Here is a 23743-nt window from a genome sequence, read left to right as displayed (position 1 = left end):
GGTTCATAGGGGATTGTGTTACCTACAACGAGCCTCAGAGGTGTCACATATCTGGGAAATGTTTTAGCACTGCAACAGACTTCTGAAGCAAATGGACAACTGCCTGAAAAAAAGTGAGGTTTTGTTTGTCCCCCGATTGTTGAAAATGCATTATCGGAAGCATAGTCTATTATTCCACTGGAATTCTATTAAAACTCAAAATTCTAACCCTCAACATCAGGAAATCCAAGGAAACAGTCATAGTCCTCCAAAAGACAAAATGTGATTCTTCACCCCTCTCCATAAAAGAGGACAATGTGGAATGGGTGTCCTCCTTCATGTTCCTTGGGACTCACATGTCCGAGGACTCCATTTCCTGATGATTCTGAGATGTACCAGGCTGCAGGCTGACCTGCTGGTCTGCTACAATCAAGCAACGATTGAGATTGTGCTGGAGCACACCATCCCTGTGTGGTGGAGGAAGCAGTAGCCTAGAGGGTGACACACTCGCCTATGAACCAGAAGACCCAGGTTCAAATCCCGGTTACTACCATAAATTGCTCCAGGGGGACTGTCCCTGTAACTACTGATTGTAAGTTGCTCTGGATAAGGCCGTCTCATAAATGTCGTAAATGTAAATGTAGAGTAGCCAATAAGAAGAGAATCCAGAGGGTTACCAGACCAGCAGAGAAGGTGATGAGAATAGTTTCGATTTTCCTACTGACTAAAGCCCTTATGATGCATTTGTATATACCCCCATGTCTCTTGTACCTTACATTGTGTCTTGGCATCTTGCTAAAAACCATGAAGGTGTCGCAGACCTAGTGATCAACTGCTACTAGTGGCGGCCAGCTGGGGACTGGATGTTTGCACAATGTGACCTTAATCCATTGACTTGATGTTCCTGTGATCCACCTCATTTCCTATTAAATATTTACTTGATATTTACTATCATTCTATGTGTCTTGAAGTGCAATAACTGTTGTGCAATATTACACCCCTATACATATTCTTTGCTCACTTTAAATTGTAAACCTGTGTCTTTTATTCAAATTGATTTATAATTTATTTATCTTGTTGGAAAAACCTCTAGCTTAAATGTTATCTCGCTGTACTAGTATAGTGATAATAAAGGATTCTATCTATGGGGGCAGTGGTTTCCTCAGTGGGTAAGGAAACAGATCCATGATCCTGAACCACCAAGATCCCACAGAGGCTGCCCACTGCTCCCTCAGGGAAGAGGAATGAGAGATTTACAATGATCTATACATAAATATTGAATTTAAGTTGTCTTTGCAATGAAAGTCTTGCAATGGTTGTCTTTGCAACTTTAAAGGAAGTTCGATACTGAAGATGTCCTGCGCTGGATTGCAATTTGAAAGCCATGTAGAGACAGATGATGAATAGATAGCGATACAGGAGAACAGTTCAGTGTAGAGACATGGTGACTAATTTATTAATTTCTCATCATATTCATATTCATTGTTACGTCCTGTTATTTTGGGGTGTGTTTCTGTTCTGTGTTTTGTGCTGTTTGCAGGTGCCTGGTGATTGTAAATTGAGCCCACCTGTACCTGCTGTGGGACAGACAGAATAAAAGGAGCCTCAGTCTCCTTTTTTGGGGCTGCGCTTGCCGTGCTATCCACCCACCCGCCTACCTACCCTTTGACATCACTTCCGGTTTCCCCTGCGCTTCCCCTAGGAGGCGACGCAACTTGTTGTGTCGGCCTGCTTTGGTGTTTGTTTGTTTTTCTCTGTTTTCCTGTTTTGTTTGCTGTTATTCGTTGTAATTAGTTTTGTATGTATTTCTTCTTTATTTATATATTTAGTCGTTAATAAAATACTTGTTAAAATTATCCGTTTCGTCTTAGTAGGTTTACGTTTGTGTCCTTTCTTTTGTTACGGGCCGGAGCCCCTAGACCGGTTCGTAACATCATTCATTTATTCATAACTTTTTTCTTTGTTATATACTTCGGCATCCATCTTCCCTCATGCCACCCCAGTCGTGACAGGCAGACAGTAACCAGAAACACTGAATAGGATGTAGCCCAGTTATTTAGTGTTAATGCTGGATTTTCTATGTTTCACCCGGCGGTTCTCGTACCGCAGTCTTTTGTTGAACTTTAATAGAATAGAATCTAAGCGGGCGAGTTTTCTTTCTTTTCTAGAAAAACTGTGTCTGTGTTCAGTCCGTGCTCACCTGACGCCACGGAAGTCCGAACCAACCATTTTTTCTGCCATTTGTGGCGTCAGGGGAGTGCAGATTGAACACAGACCATTTATCTGCTCAACATCATGTGACCATAAAGAAAAAGTATGGGATGTGTCAAAATGCATCAGTATCGAGGCACTGATATTCGGAATGAAATCATGACACCAGTAAAGGTTCACACCTCTATTAGACTTATACTAATTTTTCTGAGAAAGGGAGAAATTTCCACAGAACACAAACCACTTTAATCATTGACATATTTTTCTTGGTTAGCCCATTATAAGATCGTTTCCTGTCCTCATTCGGTCATTTTTCTTTTACCCTGGTGTCCCTGTGAGGGTCCCTGTGCACTTTTCTATTTATTATTAAATACTTTGGTTGTGAGTTGAGCCCTGCTTTCCTGACAGCAATGTTCTCAAACTATTTGAAATGGCTAAATATTAATAGCAGTTAAAGCAAATTAATGTTAATCACAAGTGAAAACAGATTTAATTAGATGGATTTTTTTATTTATCATTTAAAGATATTTCTGGAAGACATGAAACACTTTATCATAAATAGCTGATCTTATTTTACACGTCTAAAAGATCCAGACAGATGTCCACACCCTCATTCTCACGAAGCCAGGCAGCCACCCTGATGGAGATGTTGATGGTTGAAGCACTAAGACTCCTTTCCGTCATTCTTCAACTGTTGATTATATCTACAAGTGGACACAGGGTTAAAGCCACGTTAATCCAAAGACACAAACCACCTCCACCCGACTCAATAAGCTGCTATAAAGAGTTGACAATAAACAGGTTGAAACACTTTTTTTTTTTTTAAGGGGGGGTCTGCGGCCTTCTCCCCGGGACGTGCAGACCTCCTGGAGCAGCAGGGGACAGGGGTCCGCGGCCTTCTCCCCGGGACGTGCAGACCTCCTGGAGCAGCAGGGGACAGGGGTCTGCAGCCTTCTCCCCGGGACGTGCAGACCTCCTGGAGCAGCAGTCTGGCCTCGCTGAGAAGAACTGAAATAGAAGGAGTGAAAGCGAGTTGAGGATGGTCAAGTTCAAGTCCAGGTAAGATGGGCGCCGGCGCGGGGCTTCCTCTCCGCTCCCCGGCGTGTGACCCCGCCTGCTGCCCGGCGCAGGTTCCTGCTGTGCGGGGTGACGGCGTCGAAGCTGCCGGGGACGCGTGTGGCGCTGCAGGCGCTGCGGGAGACGGTGGCCCGGACCCACGGGGACTACGGCATGGCGGCGCTCCAGCGCGGCTTCTGCGGTGCGTTTTAATGTTTAAAGTTTCAGTTTCTGTTTTCCGTCTGTATTTTGTGGTCTGTGAGTTGTGTTTTTCTGTCGAATCTGTCGTAATGATTAACTTTAGTAGCATAACATTATAATGAAATGGGATTAATGCTGTTCCAAAATTCATATTAATTGTTTATAATTTGAATTGCACCACTCACTCATTACTGGAAGTGACGTGATTATGTGTCCTCTGCTTTTAACCCTTGGTGAGCAGTGGGCAGCCATGACAGGCGCCCGGGGAGCAGTGTGTGTGGGGACGGTGCTTTGCTCAGTGGCACCTCGGCGGACCGGGATTCGAACCGGCAGCCTTCCGATTACGTGTCCGCTTCCTTACCCACTAGGCACCGCTGTCCCTTTGTCCCTAACTGCTTAGTCCTGTCACTCAGGGTGCAGGGCGGGGCACACCGACACACACACTCATACCTACAGCGAAGTTTAAGATCAGCAGTCCAGTTAGTGTGTGTGGCGAGTGAAATCCCGAGAGCCTGGAGCAAACCAGCAGCAACATGGGGACAAGGTCCGAGCGGGGATTCAAACTCACAACCTTGGAAGTGTGAGATTTAGTTTTGAGCCCCAAAATAAAGAGTTTAGCAGCCAGCGGTAGTGGACACTTTGTGCGTTTATCTGCGTCATCTCTCCTCCCCTGCGCTGTCCTCATTTCTAGTGATGTACGTGAACGCCAACACCGGCATCATGCTCCTGCGCTGCCAGAAGAGCCACTATCGCCTCATCTGGTCAGCCTTGACTTTCTTCAGCAGTTTTAAAAGGGCCAAGCAGGAAGTCCAGTGTTCTTTCAGCTGCGTTCATGTCGGAGGTTAGAGGCCTGTTGCAAACAGACAAAATACATTTTTGCGGTTGGTCTTAGGAATCGACCCTTCCTTGTGTTTCCTTTTAAATGCAGGAACCATGAGAACATGCCAGAGGTTTCTGGAGCAGTACAGAACACAGTGGCTTCACAGGATGCCTCCTGAGTGTAAAACCGACGGTGAAACCTTGTCCTTTCTTCTCTCCACGTCCCACGGACCATCACGTTGAGCCGCAGGGTTTTTCTTCCTGCTTTCTGATCCCTACCGAGGAAAGGCTGGAGGTGTGCAGGGCTGTGATGAGCTGCAATCTTGTGGAGTTAGAAGATGATGAGGAGGAAAAGGAAGATGAGTGACTGTTTCAGTCATCCTGATCTCTGCTGTGATGTGTCTGTGTAGCCAGAATTAATCTGTTTTGATAGTTAGAAGGGTCTAAATGGAAGTTATGATGCACCCTGAAGTTTCCTTACTTAATTGATTACTGCCATGTTGGGTTTGCATAAAAACATTTATTTGTAGGTTTCTGAAGTGGTCATGTTTTTGTTGTGTAAGAGTTATTAAGTAAAAGTTTTTTCATTATCTTAAAGTACTGTTTCCTGTCAGTTGGTCTTTATTTTCTATTCAAAATAGGCAATACATCAGGGGCAGTGGTGGCCTAGCGGTTAAGGAAGTGGCCCTGGAATCAGAAGGTTGCCGGTTCGAATCCTGATCCGCCAAGGTGCCACTGAGGTGCCACTGAGCAAAGCACCGTCCCCACACACTGCTCCCCGGGCGCCTGTCATGGCTGCCCACTGCTCACTCAGGGTGATGGGTTAAATGCAGAGGGCAAATTTCACTGTGTGCATCGTGTGCTGTGCTGCTTTGTATCACATGTGACAATCACTTCACTTCAAGAATAATCATTTATTGCAAAGTGTGTCATGTTTCCATACATTATGGAAGATAAGACTGGTTAATGTGATACGGTTCAAATAACATTAGCTCTTAACGAAATATTAAAACTAGTGGCGGGCCGTTATCTGCGTTAACGCGCTGCGTTAACGTGAGACTCTTATCGGCGATAAAAAAAATATCGCCGTTAATCTATTCACAAAGTTGGGTTGGGAGCTGGGTCTATACTACGCAAGCTATTGTGCCGGAGTTAAATGGTTACACTCGATTTATAAGTATATTTCTTGTGTCTTTTAGTTTCTTATTTCCTAAAGACTTTTATTTTTTATTTTGTATACCTAGCGCGGATGTATACCTGCACTGTAGGGGGCGAGAACGAGTCTTCGAACTGTGAAAATACTAGACCTGTAATACTCGGATCCTTTTTAGGATTCGGCTCCCTCTGAGTCACTCACTAAACTGATCCGGGTGTGTGAGTCACTTGAGTCACTTGAGTGGAGCGCTAACCCGCTCTCTGATCCGGGTGCGTGAGTCACTTGAGTCAGTACGCACCCGGATCAGAGAGCGGGTTTGCGCTCCTGGCGGTTAACTTCCTCTACAACCGGACTCATGTAAGCCAATATATTAGAGTTTACAATTTAGACATGGTGTAGTTAGGACTCGAAGGATTCGGTTCAATGGAGACCTCATGAGTCATTTAAAGGATCCGGGCAATTAACCCGTGTGAGTCATGAATCGCACAGCTCTAGAAATGACCACATCTCGTGTCGTGGAAACATGGATGCAGCTATGAAGCCGCTGGGTTTGCTTCAGGGAAAATTGATTTTTAAGATTAATCTAGATTCATTTAAGATTGCTATAGATTAATCTAGATTCATTTAAGATTGCTATAGATTAATCTAGATTAATTCCAAAACTACAGTGAGATTAATCTAGATTAAGAAAATTAATCGATGCCCACCTCTAATTAAAACTATAACTAATAATTTATATTATGACTAAATAACTCATATATACAAAGTAACAAATAGCTATAGCAGGTAGAATAACAGATTCTAGTGCAAGGGGTTAGGAAAAGTGACTAAACATTCAATCACGTACTGATGAGTGATAATAAGCAATGAGTGATATTGCACAGTCCAATAAGGACATAATGACATGAAAAATATTTTTAAAAAGACTAAAAAGATCACCTTTTCATGTGAATCTGGTCTTTTGCCAGTTGAGAACGCGGAACTGGGTGATTCTCACAGCTGATAGGCAATGTTCGTCGCTCAGTCATATGAAGCTCTATGCCAAGAAGACAAACCCCGCTCCCTTCCCACATAGACTGAGTAAGATTGTTCCTTTTCCCTCTCCCCATCCTCTCGCCTCATCTGACCCTGCCTCACTTGTCTCCTCACCTTCTTCAACAAGTGTGAACACCAGTGGTGTTACAGTCTCTGTGTGGCATTGGTTGCCAGTTCGAATCCTGAACCGCCAAGGTGCCTCTGAGGTGCCACTGAGCACGATTCCTCAGCAGTACAATGAAATTTATGTTAATCTGATTTATTTTTATTAAACATGGGGTCAGGAAGCAGTTCTGCAGCATTCATTTTCAGCCACTGGCAGGTGAAATGGCCTGACGTGATCAGCCAATGTTGGTATTAAAGATTGCACCACAATTTGATATTTTGAATTATGAGTCTATGCAATGGCTACTTTATACATTTACAGCATTTATCAGATGGATGGCTAAAAGGAAGTTCACAACAAAAAGATGTACTGCCCGTTATAAGATTGATTTTGCACAGAAACGTACTTTCATGGCCACAGCCTGTGTTGTTGTCATTGTTGACTGGGACATGCAGTCTTAGTTTAATTCCGATTCAACAATATTATCATGAGCATTAACAAAATAGGCCAATACAAATGTCATTGGCATTCGCAGTCTAGTATTTTTACAGGGGTTATAAAGGCTTATACTCCATCCAGACCATCCTCCAATGAATGGCATTGCTTACCCCATTTCTCACAGTTGTCACCTGACCTTCACAGAAGTCAATTTTAGAGCAGGAGGTTCTTGTCTGTCATTACAAGTTTGTGGAATGAGATGGTGGAATGAGCAGCTCCATCACGCTTCCAAAACGTGGACTTTCTTCAGTTCCATTTTATATTGAGCTTTGAATATTAGTCCTTGTAAAGTCCTTAAAATGTAAAATTAATATAATGCAATGCAGTGTAACATAAATTAGCAAATTCATGTCTGTGAGGATGCAGCAGCCTATCCCAGCCATCCTCAGCAGCAAGAATCCGGAACACACAGTCACTTTCAGGACTATGGCCCATGAGAAGAAGCCAGTGTCAGTGTTTCAGAAGAGCCCACTCTCAGTCATATGCAGGTTTTCTGGTTTACCTGGTCTCCCGACCTGGCAGAGCTGACTTTCTGACTCATGTACAAATTAGGCCAGAATCCGGAAATTCCTAGAGCTCCGGACCAGGATTGTTATAATTGTTTCCAAATGTTATTCTTATTATGAATGTATCTTAGTCGTGTCCTGTCCTCATTCGGTCATTTTTCTTTTACCCTGGTGTCCCTGTGAGGGTCCCTGTGCACTTTTCTATTTATTATTAAATACTTTGGTTGTGAGTTGAGCCCTGCTTTCCTGTCAGCAATGTTCTCAAACTATTTGAAATGGCTAAATATTAATAGCAGTTAAAGCAAATTAACGTTAATCACAAAACAGATTTATTTATTTATTATTTAAAGATATTTCTGTAAGACATGAAACACTTTATCATAAATAATTGATCCAGACAGACGTCCACGTTCTCATTCTCACGAAGCCAGGCGGCCGCCCTGATGGAGATGTTTGAAGCACTAAGACTCCTTCCCGTCATTCTTCAACTGTTGATTATATCTACAAGTGGACACAGGGTTAAAGCCACGTTAATCCAAAGACACAAACCACCTCCACCCGACTCAATAAGCTGCTATAAAGAGTTGACAATAAACAGGCTTTTTAAAAAAACGAAAAGATCAACCTGTTTATAAATGAATGATCCCTCTGCGCTCATTAAAAAAAGGCACTCTGTTCAAAAAGAGAGCGGACAGAAAAATAGAGACTAGAAATCGGAACGTTGTGGGTTCAAAACCTGAACCACCAAGGGGCCACTGAGCAAAGCACCGTTAAAATTAAATATTAAATATAAATATTAAATATAAATATTATAATATTTTTTTTCATTTATATATTCATTCGGATTGACTTCTTAAAATTGCTTGATTTTGCTTTTTGAAACTTCCTATGCAGTTGCCTAGGTTTTGCTTTCCTTCACCAAATTCTCGGTAAACATTCTCTGTTGAGATACCCTCTAGACTGTAGACACTCTTATATAGGGCAAAATACACTTGCAAAAAGAAACAGAAATCGTCCGGACTGTTTGAACTTTAGACTCTGAGGAATGCAGTGAAACTGTGAGTTATTCAGTAATTCCTCTAATCATTATGCTCTCATTTCAGGTATAATAAACTCACTGTTCATATACAACCTGCTCTGTCACAGATGTAGGTCCTCATAAAGTTAACTGTCAGCATATCTAAAATAGAAATGGTGCAAATTTGCTTTGGCCTCTAGTTTAGAGCTGTTCTGGTGTCAGTGAATCTACTCGTGTAGATGCTGGGGGAAGACAGCACAATAATTGTCAAATATACCATTCAGAAGATGATTAAACACAACAAACACTTGATTTTGAATTATTAATATGTTTTTATGTATTTGTGCATTCTGCAATGTCACAGAAGCACACAACTGTATGCTTTTGTAGCTATTCTGTCCTTTTCTTTGGTTCATGATTTGATGTGCATTTTGCAGAACAATTTCCAATTACTTTGTCTGATGTAAATGCAATATTTACATCAACTCTGCCCTTCAGATAGACTTAGATATTTTTAATTTATTATCTGTGGAGTCTATTGTATGTCTACAACGGCAAACACCGGAGATAAGCAAAAATCCAAGAACATGATTCAGGAATGACTACAGCAAAGAATCAACCAGTAGTTGTGGGATATGTTATAGCATCTAAAATATTCAGGGAGCGATATACAGTACAGGCCAAAAGTTTGGACACACCTTCTCATTCAATGTGTTTTCTTTATTTTCATAACCATTATAATATTTTTTTCATTTATATATTCATTCGGATTGACTTCTTAAAATTGCAAACTAAACACACACAAAGCTGGAGCCGAGATTCAAACTAGCAACCTTGGAGGTCTGAGGCAATGACGCTAATTGGTCTCACTGAAGGCATCAAAACTATGAATGAACACATGTGGAGTTATGTTCTTAACAAAAAAAGGTGAAATAACTGAAAACATGTTTTATATTCTAGTTTCTTCAAAATAGCCGCCCTTTGCTCTGATTACTGCTTTGCACACTCTTGGCATTCTCTCGATGAGCTTCAAGAGGTCGTCATCTGAAATGGTTTTCCAACAGTCTTGAAGGAGTTCCCAGAGGTGTTTAGCACTTGTTGGCCCCTTTGCCTTCACTCTGCGGTCCAGCTCACCCCAAACCATCTCGATTGGGTTCAAGTCCAGTGACTGTGGAGGCCAGGTCTCCACTTTTTGTTAAGTAAATAACTCCACATGTGTTCATTCATAGTTTTGATGCCTTCAGTGAGAATCTACCAATGTAAATGGTCATGAAAATAAAGAAAACACATTGAATGAGAAGGTGTGTCCAAACTTTTGGCCTGTACTGTACATGATACAATCAATTCCATTTTTTATGGGAAAAGCTCACAATTATTCATGCAGAAAGCTCTCCCTGGTTGTTCAATTGTTGGAAGCAGCAAAAACAGTGATAGCAGCTGTGCAAGATACCAACAATATGCACTGAAGGACTGCCACATAGATTTAATTCATTTATTTATTTCTAAATCTTTCTGAAAATCATAAAGATTACTAAATTACCTAAGGTTGCTCAGGTGACAGTAACCAGTTATTAATTAGATTAGATGCTTCAGGAAAATTATGTTTCTGTTCTAAATGAGATTAAATGAAAAACATTTTATTTTGAGTACATATAACACTTCTTACCTCCATATTCTATAGAGCTGCGAAGAACCTGCCACACCAAGGAAGAAGTTGACAGCAAAGAGGTTCCAGACCCGGGGGATAATTACTAAAGAGTACCGTGCCCAGATGAACCCTACAACAAGAAGAAAAAAGCAATCAGCCTGTTCAAAAATAAATTCATGTAAATAAAAATGAAATAGTCAATATTTTTTACTTCTCTCACTCACTGAATATCTTTAAACCCTAAATCCTATGTAGGGTCGCAGCTTCCACAGCAAATCCGGTGGCAGATACACCATTCACACACTAGTCAAGCACACCCATTATTCTTAGCAGAGTCACCTATTCACCTTCTTACCATGCTTGTGCGGCCAGTAAACCAATAAACTCATAGAGTTCAGTGAGTTTATTATACCTGAAATGAGACCCGCACACACACAAACACACAGGGAGATCATGCAAACTAAACACACACAAAGCTGGAGCCGAGATTCAAACTAGCAACCTTGGAGGTCTGAGGCAATGACGCTAAACCCCATGCCACCATGCTGCTGGACAATTCACACATACATCATTTTCATTTGTTCCTTTTTTTAAACAAATAAATAATTTTTTTTTCATCTAAGTGAACATGTGCCCAATGCTCATACTGTCTGGAAGTGAGTACCTGTTGCCGTTAAGACAGCAGACTGAGAGGTGCTGAGCTTCTCAGCAGGACGCGTAAGATCAGCGAGCCCAGCAACCACCAAACCCTGAGAGTTATAAGACAAATATTACAAATCTTCTTTTACAAAACTCCACAGGAGCATCATGTTCACATAGTGCACACATTTCCCATATTTCCATGAAATCCCAGACTGGATAAAGAATATGTGGCAGAAGTTATACATTTAAGTCTGTCAGGCTCATCATTGTGCATGGCACTGGATATAAACATAAGATTATTCAATAAATGTTTGGATAGCAGTAATTCTCATGGGCCCATCGGACCTTGTACACCCTGTAAAGGTGCAGTTTCATCACCACCAGCTTGAAACCACGCTTCTGTTCTGTATTATGTCTAAGGTCCAGTTAGACATGCTGCAGTAGTAAATTTTAACAACTAACAATGATCATAGCCTTAAATCCTGAAAAAAGTACTAGAGTACAGCCCAGTGTTTATCCCTTTTATCCCCCACTATGCTGTGCTTGTGGAACAGATCAGGCAAGTGTTTCGGATTTGGCAATGACAAATACTCTTGTGCCACGCAAGCCATAGAAAATAATGGGTTTCAGAGCAAAGTGCAGCACATGGCGTGTTCGGTCTGAAAACAGCTGTAGGCCACCAGGCGTGAGGGTGCACGCGCCACACCACCGAGTCCAATCACGTTCCACTGATGTCCCATGTTAAAGCCACGCCCACTTAAACACAAGCAAGCATGCTTGCGCTCATCTTGTGGTATGCTAGTTTCTAGCACATTTATGTATATTGTATATTATGTCTTTAACAGACATAATATAGTGAATAATCACAAATTAAATCACAATTGCAATATTTGTCAAATATATTGCGAATCAGTTTTTCTTAAAATTCTTCAGCCCTAGCCTGACTGTAACAACAGTGCAGAATCTTCACACATCTTCAGTCAGACTGTGAAGGGAGGTTATGATGGCTCTAATTTAATTAATGTTAATAAAAATTATGAATGACTCCCAAAATGACTGAAACTGGAAGATTTTCTGTTTTAGAACTAAATAATTCTCACCCATTTGAACCACGGAGCCCAGAAGAAAACCGTCTTAGGACCTAAAAAGCAAAACAGAAAAACACAAATCAGCATAATAACAAATGGTTTATTTGGAGGTTCTGAGGAATATATCTATGCTTTGAAATTTTCAGCACAGCACCATGCATTTTGAAAATGAAATGAAGAAAATGTTACGTGTACACACACACTCAAAATTTGTGACCCATGGAAGAGCAGGGCCTACTGGGTAAGAAGATGAGGCTTCCCTTGTGGAAGAACAATACAAAACACTCAAGAAGCATCAAAATACCAGGGTAGGGAGACCCTGGGCCAGTTGGACAGGCCTAGATATACTGGTTCTACACTGCCTGAGTTTCGGATGGTAAAAATGGTCTTGGGGAAGTTGGGGTACCAAGTAATATTAACTGACGTGGGGTGGCAGTTGCTGAATGTCATTGCTGAATACAGCTGTCCGGCCATGCTAAGCTGCTGATACAGCCATGAGAAGATCAGGCGGAGGAACAAGAGGACAGGGCACTGCTGGGTCACATGAAGAAAGCAGGGTGGGTGACAAGCCAGGGTCACGCATCATATGTGGCTGGTCTGTTGACAGATGGCATCTTCTTTTGCAAAACCTCTGCCACATGCTAATTTCACCTGCGTATTGCCAGTAAGAGACAATAAGTGTTTATCTAACAGGATGACATGTTCAGACAGGGTAGAGCAAGGTCTAATTTCATTCACTTCACTGAACATCATTAAAAGAAACCCACATGCCCTATTACTTTATTGAATTGGTAATTGCCTGTTACCTAGCTGGGTCGGGGTGGCACAGTAAACTTCAGCTAAAGGCTCTGTCCTATCCAATGTCACTTCTCAATTTCAAGGCACTTTTGGGGTCCCCAGAAACAAAGGACCTGGAGGGCCCTCCACTGAACAAAACCAGGCTCTGTTCCAGAACTTGGTATTAATCTGTGTACGTAAAACACTTGAAGATAACTTTGAAAAGTTTTAATAAGGTCATAACACCACCATGTGTCATGGTTGAAGAGACTTCAATACCCGCTAAATCAGCATCCCAGGACACAGGGCGGAGCTGCCCTCTGCCGAGTTTCCCAGGATGGGCCGGGCACACTCGGACCCACACTAAGTATTGAAGGGATAATAGATGTTTGAGTGATAAAGCAGTATCATTTTAACAAACTTAATCAAACCATACGAGAATGCAATGTGGTGCTGTTAAATTGTACCATAAAATGCCTCAAGAAGATAATTGGATTAGTCGTTTGCAGTAGTTTGTAGACGATCCCTTACTTGGTAGCGCTACAGAGCCATTCTCTAGTGTACATAAACGGAACTCCACACTCCCACTCCCCTGGTCTACACTGCCTGTTCAGGGAATGTCAACTAAGGGAACTTTCCAGAACAATTGTGATGTCACAATTGGCATGAAGAAATGATCCTCCAGAAGAACACGGGCCACATAATGTACCACACTGCTCACTTCAGAACAACTGGTTACTATTTATTATAGTAAAAAAGTTTTTATTGGCTGGACGTCGCCTCGGTGACCGGTGTGACGTGCGCTCTTTACCCGCCGGGTGGTTGTAGAAGGGTCTCAGCCTGGGCGGCAGCAGCAGCTCGATCTTGTCCAGGGTCCGGTGGTACGACGCTCGGATTCCGGCAGAGTAGAACCGGACCGCCTGCAGCCTGCTGGACATCTTGGCGGAGACGCGAGGGACACGACAGTGGCGGCGCGGAGACGCGGAGCGCAGCGACCTCCCTGATTGGCCGCGGTGTCAGCCGACAGGCGGCCATTGGTCACCAGGGGTCAACGCCCCCGGCGGTGAAAAAAGAAAAAAAAAAAAGTAATGAGCTGCAACAGGCGTCACTTAAAAATGATAAACTATACTATTAGAAATATCCATGTAACATCGATCATAATTTGGGGAATTTAGTAAATTATATTATGCCATATTGCATAGAAAGTTCGGAACTGGACTGCAGCCAGTTTGTAATTAGTCTTTCTAAATGAATAACAGCGACTGGAACACAGACAGAGGAACACAGACTTTTAATAAATTGTACCAAATATTATTCCTGCAGAGTTCCCAATCGTATAGTCATAATCAAATAAGCCATAAAAATAAAAATAAAAGCTCTGTGGACTGGCATGGAATTTTTTTTCCTTTAGCAGTCAGGGCCTGAAACATGTGTCCTTTACTTCAGTTCGAAGGAACCAGTGGAGGGTGTAGCTGAATATCACATCACTGGTAGTAGTAGATAAGTAAATTCCCATAGTGCATTGATGGTGTGTGTGCCAAAAGGAAATTTAAGGAGCCCGCAAACACGATAATATTTCTTTCTCTCTCTCCACTATTCCTTTTATGAAAACCGTGAAGAAACAGCCGCTTCCTCCAAAGCTGTCGCTTCAGCATTGGAATTAATTGTTTGACTACTGGTGGTCTGGCCTGGTCAGTTTTTTTTTCCATGCCACTGTTAGCGCTCCGCCAAAAACATCTTTAAAATGAAAATTAAATACAGTGAGGCTATTAGTGGTAGGAAATTCCCTCAACCGGTCCCTTAAGACCTTCCTCTTTAGAGAACACTTAAACTAACTTGTAACATTCTTATAGTCTGACTTGTAGGAGGAAAAAGTACAACAGAATGAATAAAATGATTGGATCCATGGTTAACCAGAACTGATTACTTCATGATGGTAACGTGAAAGCACGTTGGAAGTCGCTCTCGATAAGCACTTTCACTATCAATCACTCTCAATCACACACAGAATCACTTTGCACAAAATCTTTGTGCTTTTTTACTTTTTTTATATCTTATACATTGTCTTTCACTCATTTGCACACTTTCACCCTACCTGTTACACATATTTTATGTTAAAGACGTAAAAGTGTAATATTTGGTTATGTTTGCAATATTTGCATATTGGTCTTCATTGTATACTTGCAACATTTGCAATACTGTGGTCTGTAGCAGTTGCTAAAAGCTGCATATCATACCATGTTTCACTGCATACCATACCGTGTATGACTATGTATGTGACAAATAAAATTTGAATTTGAATTTGCTAAATGGCATAAATGTAAATGTAAGGGTGGCAGTAGCCTATGAACCAGAAGACCCAGGTTCAAATCCAACTTACTACCATTGTGTCCCTGAGCAAGACACTTAACCCTAAGTTGCTCCAGGGGGACTGTCCCTATAACAACTGATTGTAAGTTGCTCCTGATAAGGTCGTCAGGTAAAACTGTGTAAATGTACATTCTGTTCACCAGGGTCTGATGATTTTTACATTTATGGCATTTATCAGACACCCTTATCCAGAGTGACTTTCAATCATTAGTTACAGGCACAGTCCCCCTGGAGACACTTAGTGTCTTGCTCTGGGACTCAATGGTAGTAAGCGGGATTTGAACCTGGGTCTTCTGGTTCATAGGCGAGTGTTTTACCCACTAGGCTACTACCACCCTTTACTTTCTGTATCACCAACAGGACCAACATAAAATAATAATCATTAATCTAAAATCACAATCAATGAGCTTCAATCAAAGATTAAGGTGAAATGAGAAAGCCCACCCCTTAGGGCGGGGCGTCGCTGAACGGACCAATCAGAATCCGCTGCATGGGCCCTCCGCAATCTTCAAACTTGAACGAAAATGCGGAAGCAGTCTGTGGATTCGTGGCGGAATTTTTAACCTTACCCGAACCAGAAACCAGTCAATTCCGCGCTTGTTCCCAGAAACGTGAGTACCGAGGCCGAATTGCGTCACGGACAGCGGGAAGTGAAGCGTCACCGACCGACGGATCGATCCCGTCAGCGTTACGGTGTTTCGGACACAGTGGAAATAGAAACGAGCCGTAAATATCTGTGAAGGTTCTCAGTCATCCAGGTCATGGTTATTTCACTGGCAAATGGACTGTTATGGATCCTTGACCATGTTTCCAGAAGGCTTTCTCAAGTCTGCCTGACTGGTCAGAGAAGCAGGTTTATAAACCCTGTAGAATCCTGAAGGTGCTAACAGCCAGGGACAACAGAGTCGATTGGGATCGAAATCCCTGCCTGGGTACAGCTGAAAGAACGGCATTGGATGTGGGTGATAGATTGTGTATAAGGCCACCTCCTCTGTTTTAATGAGGGTTGTTCAAGTCGTGCCTCTTTTCAACCATCCAGCTTCCCGGTCCAAAATTCTAACTTCATTGTCTTTTAACAAGTGGCCTTTGTCTTTCAGATGTAAGTGGACATTTACATTTATGGCATTTTTCAGACTCCCTTATCCAGAGCGACTTACAATCAGTAGTTACAGGGACAGTCCCCCCTGGAGCTCTTTAGGGTTAAGTGTCTTGCTCAGGGACACAATTGTAAGTGGGATTTGAACCTGGGTCTTCTGGTTCATAGGCGAGTGTGTTACCCACAAGGCTACTACTGCTGAGCCGTGTCCTGATGAGCTGCACGTTCCTCACTGCATTGGACTGCATATACTACAGTACTCTGTGTCTGGGTGTTTTGTCCTTGGGGTGGACCAGTTTCTGTCACAGTGCCGTAACTACAGCCTGGCTAGCCTCTACTTTACATCGCAACAACTTGTAGCACAGAATAGTTCTGTTTCATTAAAGAGCAATACATGTTGTGTAGTGGCGTCGTCTGCTGCTGACAGGAATCAAACAAGCAAGCGCTCATATCCAGAAAGTTCTACCAGGCTGTGTTCTGTTGTCACCACAACAGAGTGGTGACAAAAACTATTTTTGCATATTATAATTATTTATAGTTATTGTCCTTTTTATTTTCATATAGTTTATTTCACTAAAAATGTAACTTTCTGCATCATGCAGTTCTCTGGTTGTAGCCATTTTATTTCTTCATTGTTATTGTCATACATGAAAAATAACATCTTTGTCATTTGAAAGTATGTTGTAAACATGCATTTAAAGATTTCTTTATATATGTATGTATTTATTTTGTTTAATTATTTTTGTTACATTCTGTTAGCAGGATTCATTGTGGCTGGAAATACAATAAAATAAGAAGAAAGAAATCCTTCCTTTTGTGTAAAAAAAAAAAAAAAACTTTTTGTGCATATACATTTCATATGATTGTCATTAGGGGGCAGTGGTGGCCTAGTGGTTAAGGAGTCGGCCACATATTCCTGTAATCCTGAAATCCTGTGTGCTGTGTATCACAATGACAATCACAATCATCATACATGACAATCTGATAAATGCCGTAAATGTAAATAGCATGTTTCATGCCACAATAGGTTCATGGTTTCATCAGAAGGATCCAAATGACCTACACGAGAACATTAGTGACCATGAGTAAAAGTGAAAGTGAGTAGTAATACGTCATCTGATCACTGCATTCCTGTCAAATGTGTGACAACGGGACTTCCCATGTTGCTGTAAGGCTTGTGACAACTGATACATACAGGACTTCCAAAGAGCCATCGGTCTTTTGGCTCAAACCCCCAGGTGAGTAAATCCCACACAGAGAAAATCCCTCAAAGGAGAAAACAAGAAAAAACCACAAACAAACAAAAAAAACACAATGATTGGCAACCCTGGAAAGTAAAGGGCCACTGCAAGTGCAGAATTGGGTCCACACACCCTTCGCGCAGGGGCAGTGGTTGTCTAGGGCACTGGGTCGGGTCGGTCTGCGAACACGAATTTCCTGTCTATAGTTCCTGTCCTTTCCGTATGATTGGATGCTTGTAAATCTCTTTTGGTGATTGGTAAAAGTTATTTTCATGTTGTGCATTTTTTTTTAATTAAACATTTTTTTAAAAAAAACGAATGTTTATTTCATCTGTGATTCTCGCAAGACAGAAGCGGAAATGGTGAAATGGAGGCAAGCAGGTGACTGTTATATCTGTGCCCTCTTAATCTAGCGGTCGTAGCGCACAAACAAATCCAGGGCAGGGACTCACAGGGTCAAGGTTGTATGTAAATTTCTAAACACTGAGTGTGTGATTTATTTAAATGCAGCATAACAGTCGAATCAGGTCTGATTCTGTCTGAATTCTGTTTGTTAGGGTTTAACTTTTTAGGAACTATTACAGTTCAAATATAAACTCTATAATCTAAAATGTAAATCTAGGAGAAAGAATGAAAAGTTACATTTGCTGTTTATTTTTTGTAAATAAAGGTTTGTAGTTTATCATTTTATTCTTTTAATGTGTGTACGTGGGAAGATATTGGGTTTGGGGGGTTCTGGATTGTCTTGGACCAGGCAGGGACTTGTAATCAAAGGGTTGCAAGTTTAAAATCCCTAACTGCCAAGCAGCAACTGAGGTCAGAAATATTTTTGTCTCTCTCTCTCTGATTAGTGGGGCAGTCGTGGCCTGTAATCGGAAGGTTGCCGGTTCGAATCCCGATCCACCAATGTGCCACTGAGCAAAGCTCCGTCCCCACACTCTGCTCCCCGGGCACCTGTCATGGTTGCCCACTGCTCACCAAGGGTGATGTGTTAAAAGCAGAGGACACATTTCGTTGTGTCACTGTGTGCTGTGCTGCAGTGTTTCACAATGACAATCACTTCACTTTCAGCTTCCCACCCCTTTTCATTTGGTAAATGTCTACTTCCGGTTCATGGCCAGGCTGTTTGTTGGGTGACTCAGGATAACTTTCATGACTGTGAAAATTCTGGGACTTTCTGTAGACTCAGTGAATGATAAGTTTTAAGTTTCATTGTTATTGTTTTAGGGGGATAACAACGAGGGAAACGATTCACAAGATCTGATAAAAATTACACGTTTTAGTCTCTGAACAGCCCAGACCGATGTACGTTCAGGCAGATATATTTTTTTGAATCGAAACTGAAACTCGCAGTAAATATTCTGTTGACCAACATCTGACTCACTGTTCTGCTACAGGAACCTCACCTTGGGATTCCTCTCTTCTTATAAGTGGTGTGACTTCCCTCTTGTGTAAGCTGACATCAGAGCTGAGTGTGTGAAGCTGTCATGTTCAGACCTCTCGACTAAACCGATGCCCCAATCAACTCTATTATAAATATATTTTAGACAGCAATAGCACAGTGTGAGGTCATGCATATGGATGAACGCTAAAGTCATAAAGTCAAATGTCTTTTCAACATGTTTAACTCTGAACATCTTGAAGAACTGCTTAGTGCTGGTCAAGATCACAGGTCGCAGGGCACACACACACACACACACACACACACACACACACCATTCATTCTCACGTTCACCTACAGTCAATTCAATGTCACCAATCCGCCTGGTGTAAATGCGTTCGGGTTTAAATGATGTTCATATCGAGTGCTGGTTACTGATGCCGGAATGATGAGTGGTGTGGGGAAATCCCGCGGGTTCAGATAAAAACCCAGCAGCAGCGAATCCCAGCAGAACGTCCCGCGGGCGCCATGGAGGCAGCTGTGGCCAGATGCGCGGTTTTCCTCTCTCTGGTATCAGCAGGTAGGTTGTGGAGATCTGCAACTCTTGTATCATGTTCTCGGGACGTTCTGACCCCAGCTCTCTGTCGGCGACAGCGCTGTCGTCCGGGGTCGTGACGAGCGGCGGCGCGGTGGCGGCCGTGGGCGCGGACGCGTCCTTCTCCTGCAACCAGTCCAGCCTGTCCGGGGTCCGGCAGGTGACCTGGCAGCGGCTCCTCCCGGACGACTCGCTCCAGAACCTGGCCACGTACAGCGAGCGCTTCGGACAGCAGATCGTGGAGGCCAAGGTCTTCCTCGCCGAGGCTTCCCTGCGCGCCACCACCATCGTGGTGAGGAACGCGAGCCTGGAGGACGAGGCGTGTTACATCTGCTCCTTCAACTCCTACCCGGGCGGCTCCAGGCGCGGGGAATCGTGCCTCTCCGTGCAGGGTAAGACCCGACACCGGAATCTCGCAGGGTTGCCGGATCTCGACTTATATACGACTCGTGGTGCTGGCTGAATGTAGTTTAAACTCTCTAGTAGATTTTCTTTGAAATTCGGAATCAGAAAACTTTAATAAAAAATAATAATAATAAAAAAATGGGGTGGTAGTAGCCTAGTGGGTAAGACACTTGCCTATGAACCAGAAGACCCAGGTTCAAATCTCGCTTACTACCATTGTGTCCCTGAGCAAGACACTTAACCCTAAGTTGCTCCAGGGGGTGACTGTCCCTGTAATTACTGATTGTAAGTCGCTCTGGATAAGGGCGTCTGATAAATACTGTAAATGTAATCCCGAAAGAAATTGAATGTCCTTATGTCAAGTAGGTGCCGGGTTGCCAGGTTGGGAATTCTCTAAAATTTGGTTTGAGCCAAGATCAGTGTTTTTTTTTTTTTTTTTTTTTTTTGGGTGAAAATATGTACCTACATAATAACAGCTTACAAAATCACAATAATGCATTATGTTCTAGACACTCTAGAGAAGATTTTTTTTCCATTCCACTAGTCCAATATAAACCAAAATTATTCATGGCATCAGGCATCACCCTACAGTACTGTGCAAAAGTTTTAGTGACTAGTGAAACTAATTAAAGGTTTTTCCACAGTAACGTAATGATAAAAAAGTGAAAGTGGTAATAATGTTGATTTTGATTTGTAGAGATGGTAGAAGAACTGGGCGTCGGTCTCTCCCAACTCTGTAAACTAATGAATGATCTCTTACAAGCAAAAGTCTATATTTGATCAATGTTTGCCAGTTTTTTGTTAGCTTACCAAAAAGGTTAATAACATAGGACATTTGCACAGCACTATATTTTGAACATCTTTGAATTTTTCAAAAATTTAGAATTAATGTGAGAAGTGGGCATGCAGGTGTAAATCATCATCTCAAATTGAAATTCTCACTCCCTCCACCTGACCGAAGCTGGCAGCCCTGGAATCTGTATTAATAGAACAGGTTTCTACTATAAATCATTCTGATGCAATATGATGACCAATCTGTTGAGCAGGCCTGACATCGGTGCGGACAGAGTTGCGACTGCTGGACAACTCCACTGCCCAGATGCAGGCACTCTGCTCGGCCACAGGGCGGCCCGCTCCAGCACTGCACTGGGAGTCCAGCTGGAACCTGAGCTCCTACCACACCCAGCACAAAAACTATACAACGTCGCACAAGGATAACGTCCATACCTCAACGCTCATCACCACGCTGCCACCCGACTTCCCTGAAGACAGCTTGGTGTGCGTTATCAGAGCGGGACATGTAGTGAGAAAGGAGAAGCTCCACCTTCTGGACGGCAGACCTAAACAACCACTGGACTCCCAGAGAAACTCCACAGGTACTGACCCCATGCTAAAAACAATCACACACATTTTGGACACACTTAGTTCCTGTTCACACACACATATTTTGTTCCTTTGCAGGAAGCGTAGTGATGAGTGTGGTGGCGTTCATACTCTGTCTTACCACGTGTATCTTTGGACTCGTGTTCATCAGACACAGGAAAAAAACACGTAAGTCACTTGCCATGGTTAATGAAGGGCTTAAGTATAGTTAAGTAAGACCACAAAAAATAATATTTGTTTCAGAGATTCAGATATTGTTTCAATCACAACAGTGGGTCAACTAATCATTATTATTCTATATATTAATGGCACAGTAATACATTAAAGGGATGATGTTTTTATGTCAACAGTATAGCATGTGCATATTTTATAAATATAATTCCACATTAGGATAAAAAAAAGAGCAATTTATACTAAAAAGTGGTGGTTGAACAATATTGTGCTCGCTGATGTTATAATTTGATTAGCAGGAATCAGGATGTCAGATAACTCAAGGAATGCTGAGGGTTGCCTGACTAATGAACAGACAGAGACGAGGGTATCCTTGGAGTTGCTGCACTGACATGAACTGATGGACTGAAATCAGCTAAAATGCTTCAAATGCTTTGTGAGAGACAGGACTAGATTCTGCATTAATTGTTTAGACCAGGGGTGTCTGAACTGTGGCCCTAAAAATATAATGAAATGAAATTCTACTATATGTGGCCCTCATTGAAAAATGTTTGGACATCCCTGGTCTATACATTTGAAGCTCTACTGTATTTGCACTTGTTGTTCAAGAAACCAAAACCATTTAAATGTCAAGCACAAGAGCGCTGGTTCTCAAACTTCTCACAATGCATTACAAAAACAGTAACTATATTTCACAAGCCGGTTTTATTATTGATATGAATTTTATTTATTATTGACTGTCATCCACTGTCAATACTACAGTCCAACACACAGCAAGAGAGGATATTAGCTGTACTACATGTTTAAAAATATTGAATGGGATTATTAGCCATAATCCCAGTCTTTGGGCCAGAGTACAGTTTGAGAACCAAGGCACTAGAGAACTGAATGTGAAGAATTGATGAAAAGAATGCTGAGACTATATGTTCATAATTTCCCTTATCAAACAGACCTGCTTCCACCATTGCAAACTGGATGGAACTGACAATGCACACTGCACTTTTTAATCTATTCCCCATGCTGCTATTGTATATTGTATATGTATTTGCAAGTCAGTATACAACGTTGTTTGTTTATGTATAGATCATCATATGCGTACACTGCATTTCTGTATCTTTGTATACTTGTGTACAACCTCTTAGGCTTGTACAGTACGGATCATGTATGGAGGGTACATCACTTTCTGCACTTGGCCATCAGGAGCTACAGGATCCCACTGGATTTGCACATATTGTTGTTTTTATTGCATTTTAAACCACACAAATCTTTATATATATAGTAAATTATTTATTTATTTATATATATATTTTTTAACCATCTCAGCTGGTTTTAGGTCAGGTGATGCAGAACTCCATCACTTGCTTTCTGGTGGGATGGCATGTTGCTGCAGAATGCTTTGGTAGCCATGTTGGTCAAGTGTGATAAATTAATAAATACATTTTATACGTCTCACAAAGATACTGCAGATGGAACCAAAAATTTGTCTTCTTTAGAAGTGACTTGCATTCTGCATTCTCACATCCAAAGTTCTTTAAATGTTTTGGCTTGACTGAGGTGCCACCTTGGCGGTTTGGATTCGAATGCCTCTTTACCCAATAAACCAACCACTGCCCCAGAGAGCGAACACAGTCCCCCACTACCAGAAATGATGCAGTCAAGATTCCCATATTTGATGAATTTGCAGGATTCAGCATTATCAAAGTGCAGTGGTAGCCTGGGAGGACCACATACTCGAGCATGAAATCTCCCCTGCAAAGTTCATCTTTCTTAAAGTAATGGACTAATTTCTACTCATTCCTTGGTTAAGTGAATTAGACAAGTAACCAAAAAGAGCTGTAGACCTCAATCACCTCCAACTCCCACACCAGCTCCACCTCACCTCACCTGCTCTACTTCTACACAGATTACAAAGCTATTACACACCTACAAAAGCCATGTTGTCTTATTTCATAAATATCATAAATACACATATTGAGCAAAGGGTTTAATTAAGCTAAAACCACATTTGTCTGAAATTTTTTTGTCTACATTTGCTGTACCTTTGCTCGCCCGCAGGACGTCGCCAGCAGGGAGCGCGCTGCGCTCCATCCCGGCCAGAAAAAAAGTCGCCGGCAGGGGGCGCGCTGCGCTCCATCTCTGCCCTGAAAAAACGTCGCCGGCAGGGGGCGCGCTGCGCTCCATCTCTGCCTAGAGGAAACGTCTCCGGCAGGGGGCGCGCTGCGCTCCATCCCGGCCCAGAGGAAACGTCGCCGACAGGGGGCGCGCTGCGCTCCATCTCTGCCCTGAAAAAACGTCGCCGGCAGGGGGCGCGCTGCGCTCCGTCCCGGCCCAGAAAAAACGTCGCCTGAAGGGGGCGCGCTG

At 42.4% G+C, this 23743-nt stretch overlaps 3 protein-coding genes and 1 pseudogene across 3 annotated transcripts; 2 read left to right on the top strand and 2 right to left on the bottom strand.

Annotated features, from left to right (window-relative positions):
- Nucleotides 1-3205: 3205 nt before the first annotated feature.
- On the top strand, nt 3206-4551 carry LOC114789083 (ribonuclease P/MRP protein subunit POP5-like). The gene is made up of 4 exons (XM_028978157.1): nt 3206-3249; nt 3321-3448; nt 4139-4288; nt 4376-4551. Exons 1-4 carry the CDS (start codon nt 3230-3232, stop codon nt 4507-4509), a joined length of 432 nt encoding a protein of 143 aa, XP_028833990.1. The 5' UTR covers nt 3206-3229; the 3' UTR covers nt 4510-4551.
- A 3340-nt stretch (nt 4552-7891) lies between these two features.
- Nucleotides 7892-14873, bottom strand: LOC114789194 (mitochondrial pyruvate carrier 2-like). Its single transcript, XM_028978355.1, has 5 exons — nt 13552-14873; nt 11976-12016; nt 10898-10982; nt 10252-10363; nt 7892-8068 (listed from the first exon to the last, which is right to left on the bottom strand). Exons 1-5 carry the CDS (start codon nt 13676-13678, stop codon nt 8029-8031), a joined length of 405 nt encoding a protein of 134 aa, XP_028834188.1. The 5' UTR covers nt 13679-14873; the 3' UTR covers nt 7892-8028.
- A 4457-nt stretch (nt 14874-19330) lies between these two features.
- Nucleotides 19331-23730, top strand: LOC114787910 (uncharacterized). Its single transcript, XM_028975832.1, has 4 exons — nt 19331-19408; nt 19483-19815; nt 20875-21204; nt 23438-23730. The coding sequence occupies exons 1-4, from the start codon at nt 19357-19359 to the stop codon at nt 23728-23730; spliced, it is 1008 nt and encodes a 335-aa protein (XP_028831665.1). The 5' UTR covers nt 19331-19356.
- On the bottom strand, nt 22996-23146 carry LOC114789403 (uncharacterized; annotated as a pseudogene).
- Nucleotides 23731-23743: the final 13 nt, after the last annotated feature.

Source organism: Denticeps clupeoides, chromosome 4 (genome assembly GCF_900700375.1).
Source record: "Denticeps clupeoides chromosome 4, fDenClu1.1, whole genome shotgun sequence".
NCBI classification, from domain to species: domain Eukaryota; kingdom Metazoa; phylum Chordata; class Actinopteri; order Clupeiformes; family Denticipitidae; genus Denticeps; species Denticeps clupeoides.
The sequence above is the reverse complement of the archived record's forward strand: the minus strand, read 5'-3'. Positions and strand labels throughout refer to the sequence as shown.

Coding starts and splice junctions, on each gene's coding strand:
- LOC114789083 (XM_028978157.1), top strand. CDS start 3,230: ATGGTCAAGTTCAAGTCCAG. Junction 3,250..3,320: donor ATGGTCAAGTTCAAGTCCAG/GTAAGATGGGCG, acceptor TGCCCGGCGCAG/GTTCCTGCTGTGCGGGGTGA. Junction 3,449..4,138: donor GCTCCAGCGCGGCTTCTGCG/GTGCGTTTTAAT, acceptor CCTCATTTCTAG/TGATGTACGTGAACGCCAAC.
- LOC114789194 (XM_028978355.1), bottom strand. CDS start 13,678: ATGTCCAGCAGGCTGCAGGCGGTCCGGTTCTACTCTGCCGGAATCCGA. Junction 10,983..11,975: donor GGGCTCCGTGGTTCAAATGG/GTGAGAATTATT, acceptor TATAACTCTCAG/GGTTTGGTGGTTGCTGGGCT. Junction 10,364..10,897: donor TGCTGTCTTAACGGCAACAG/GTACTCACTTCC, acceptor TTCTTGTTGTAG/GGTTCATCTGGGCACGGTAC.
- LOC114787910 (XM_028975832.1), top strand. CDS start 19,357: ATGGAGGCAGCTGTGGCCAGATGCGCGGTTTTCCTCTCTCTGGTATCA. Junction 19,409..19,482: donor CCTCTCTCTGGTATCAGCAG/GTAGGTTGTGGA, acceptor TGTCGGCGACAG/CGCTGTCGTCCGGGGTCGTG. Junction 21,205..23,437: donor CTCCCAGAGAAACTCCACAG/GTACTGACCCCA, acceptor GCTCGCCCGCAG/GACGTCGCCAGCAGGGAGCG.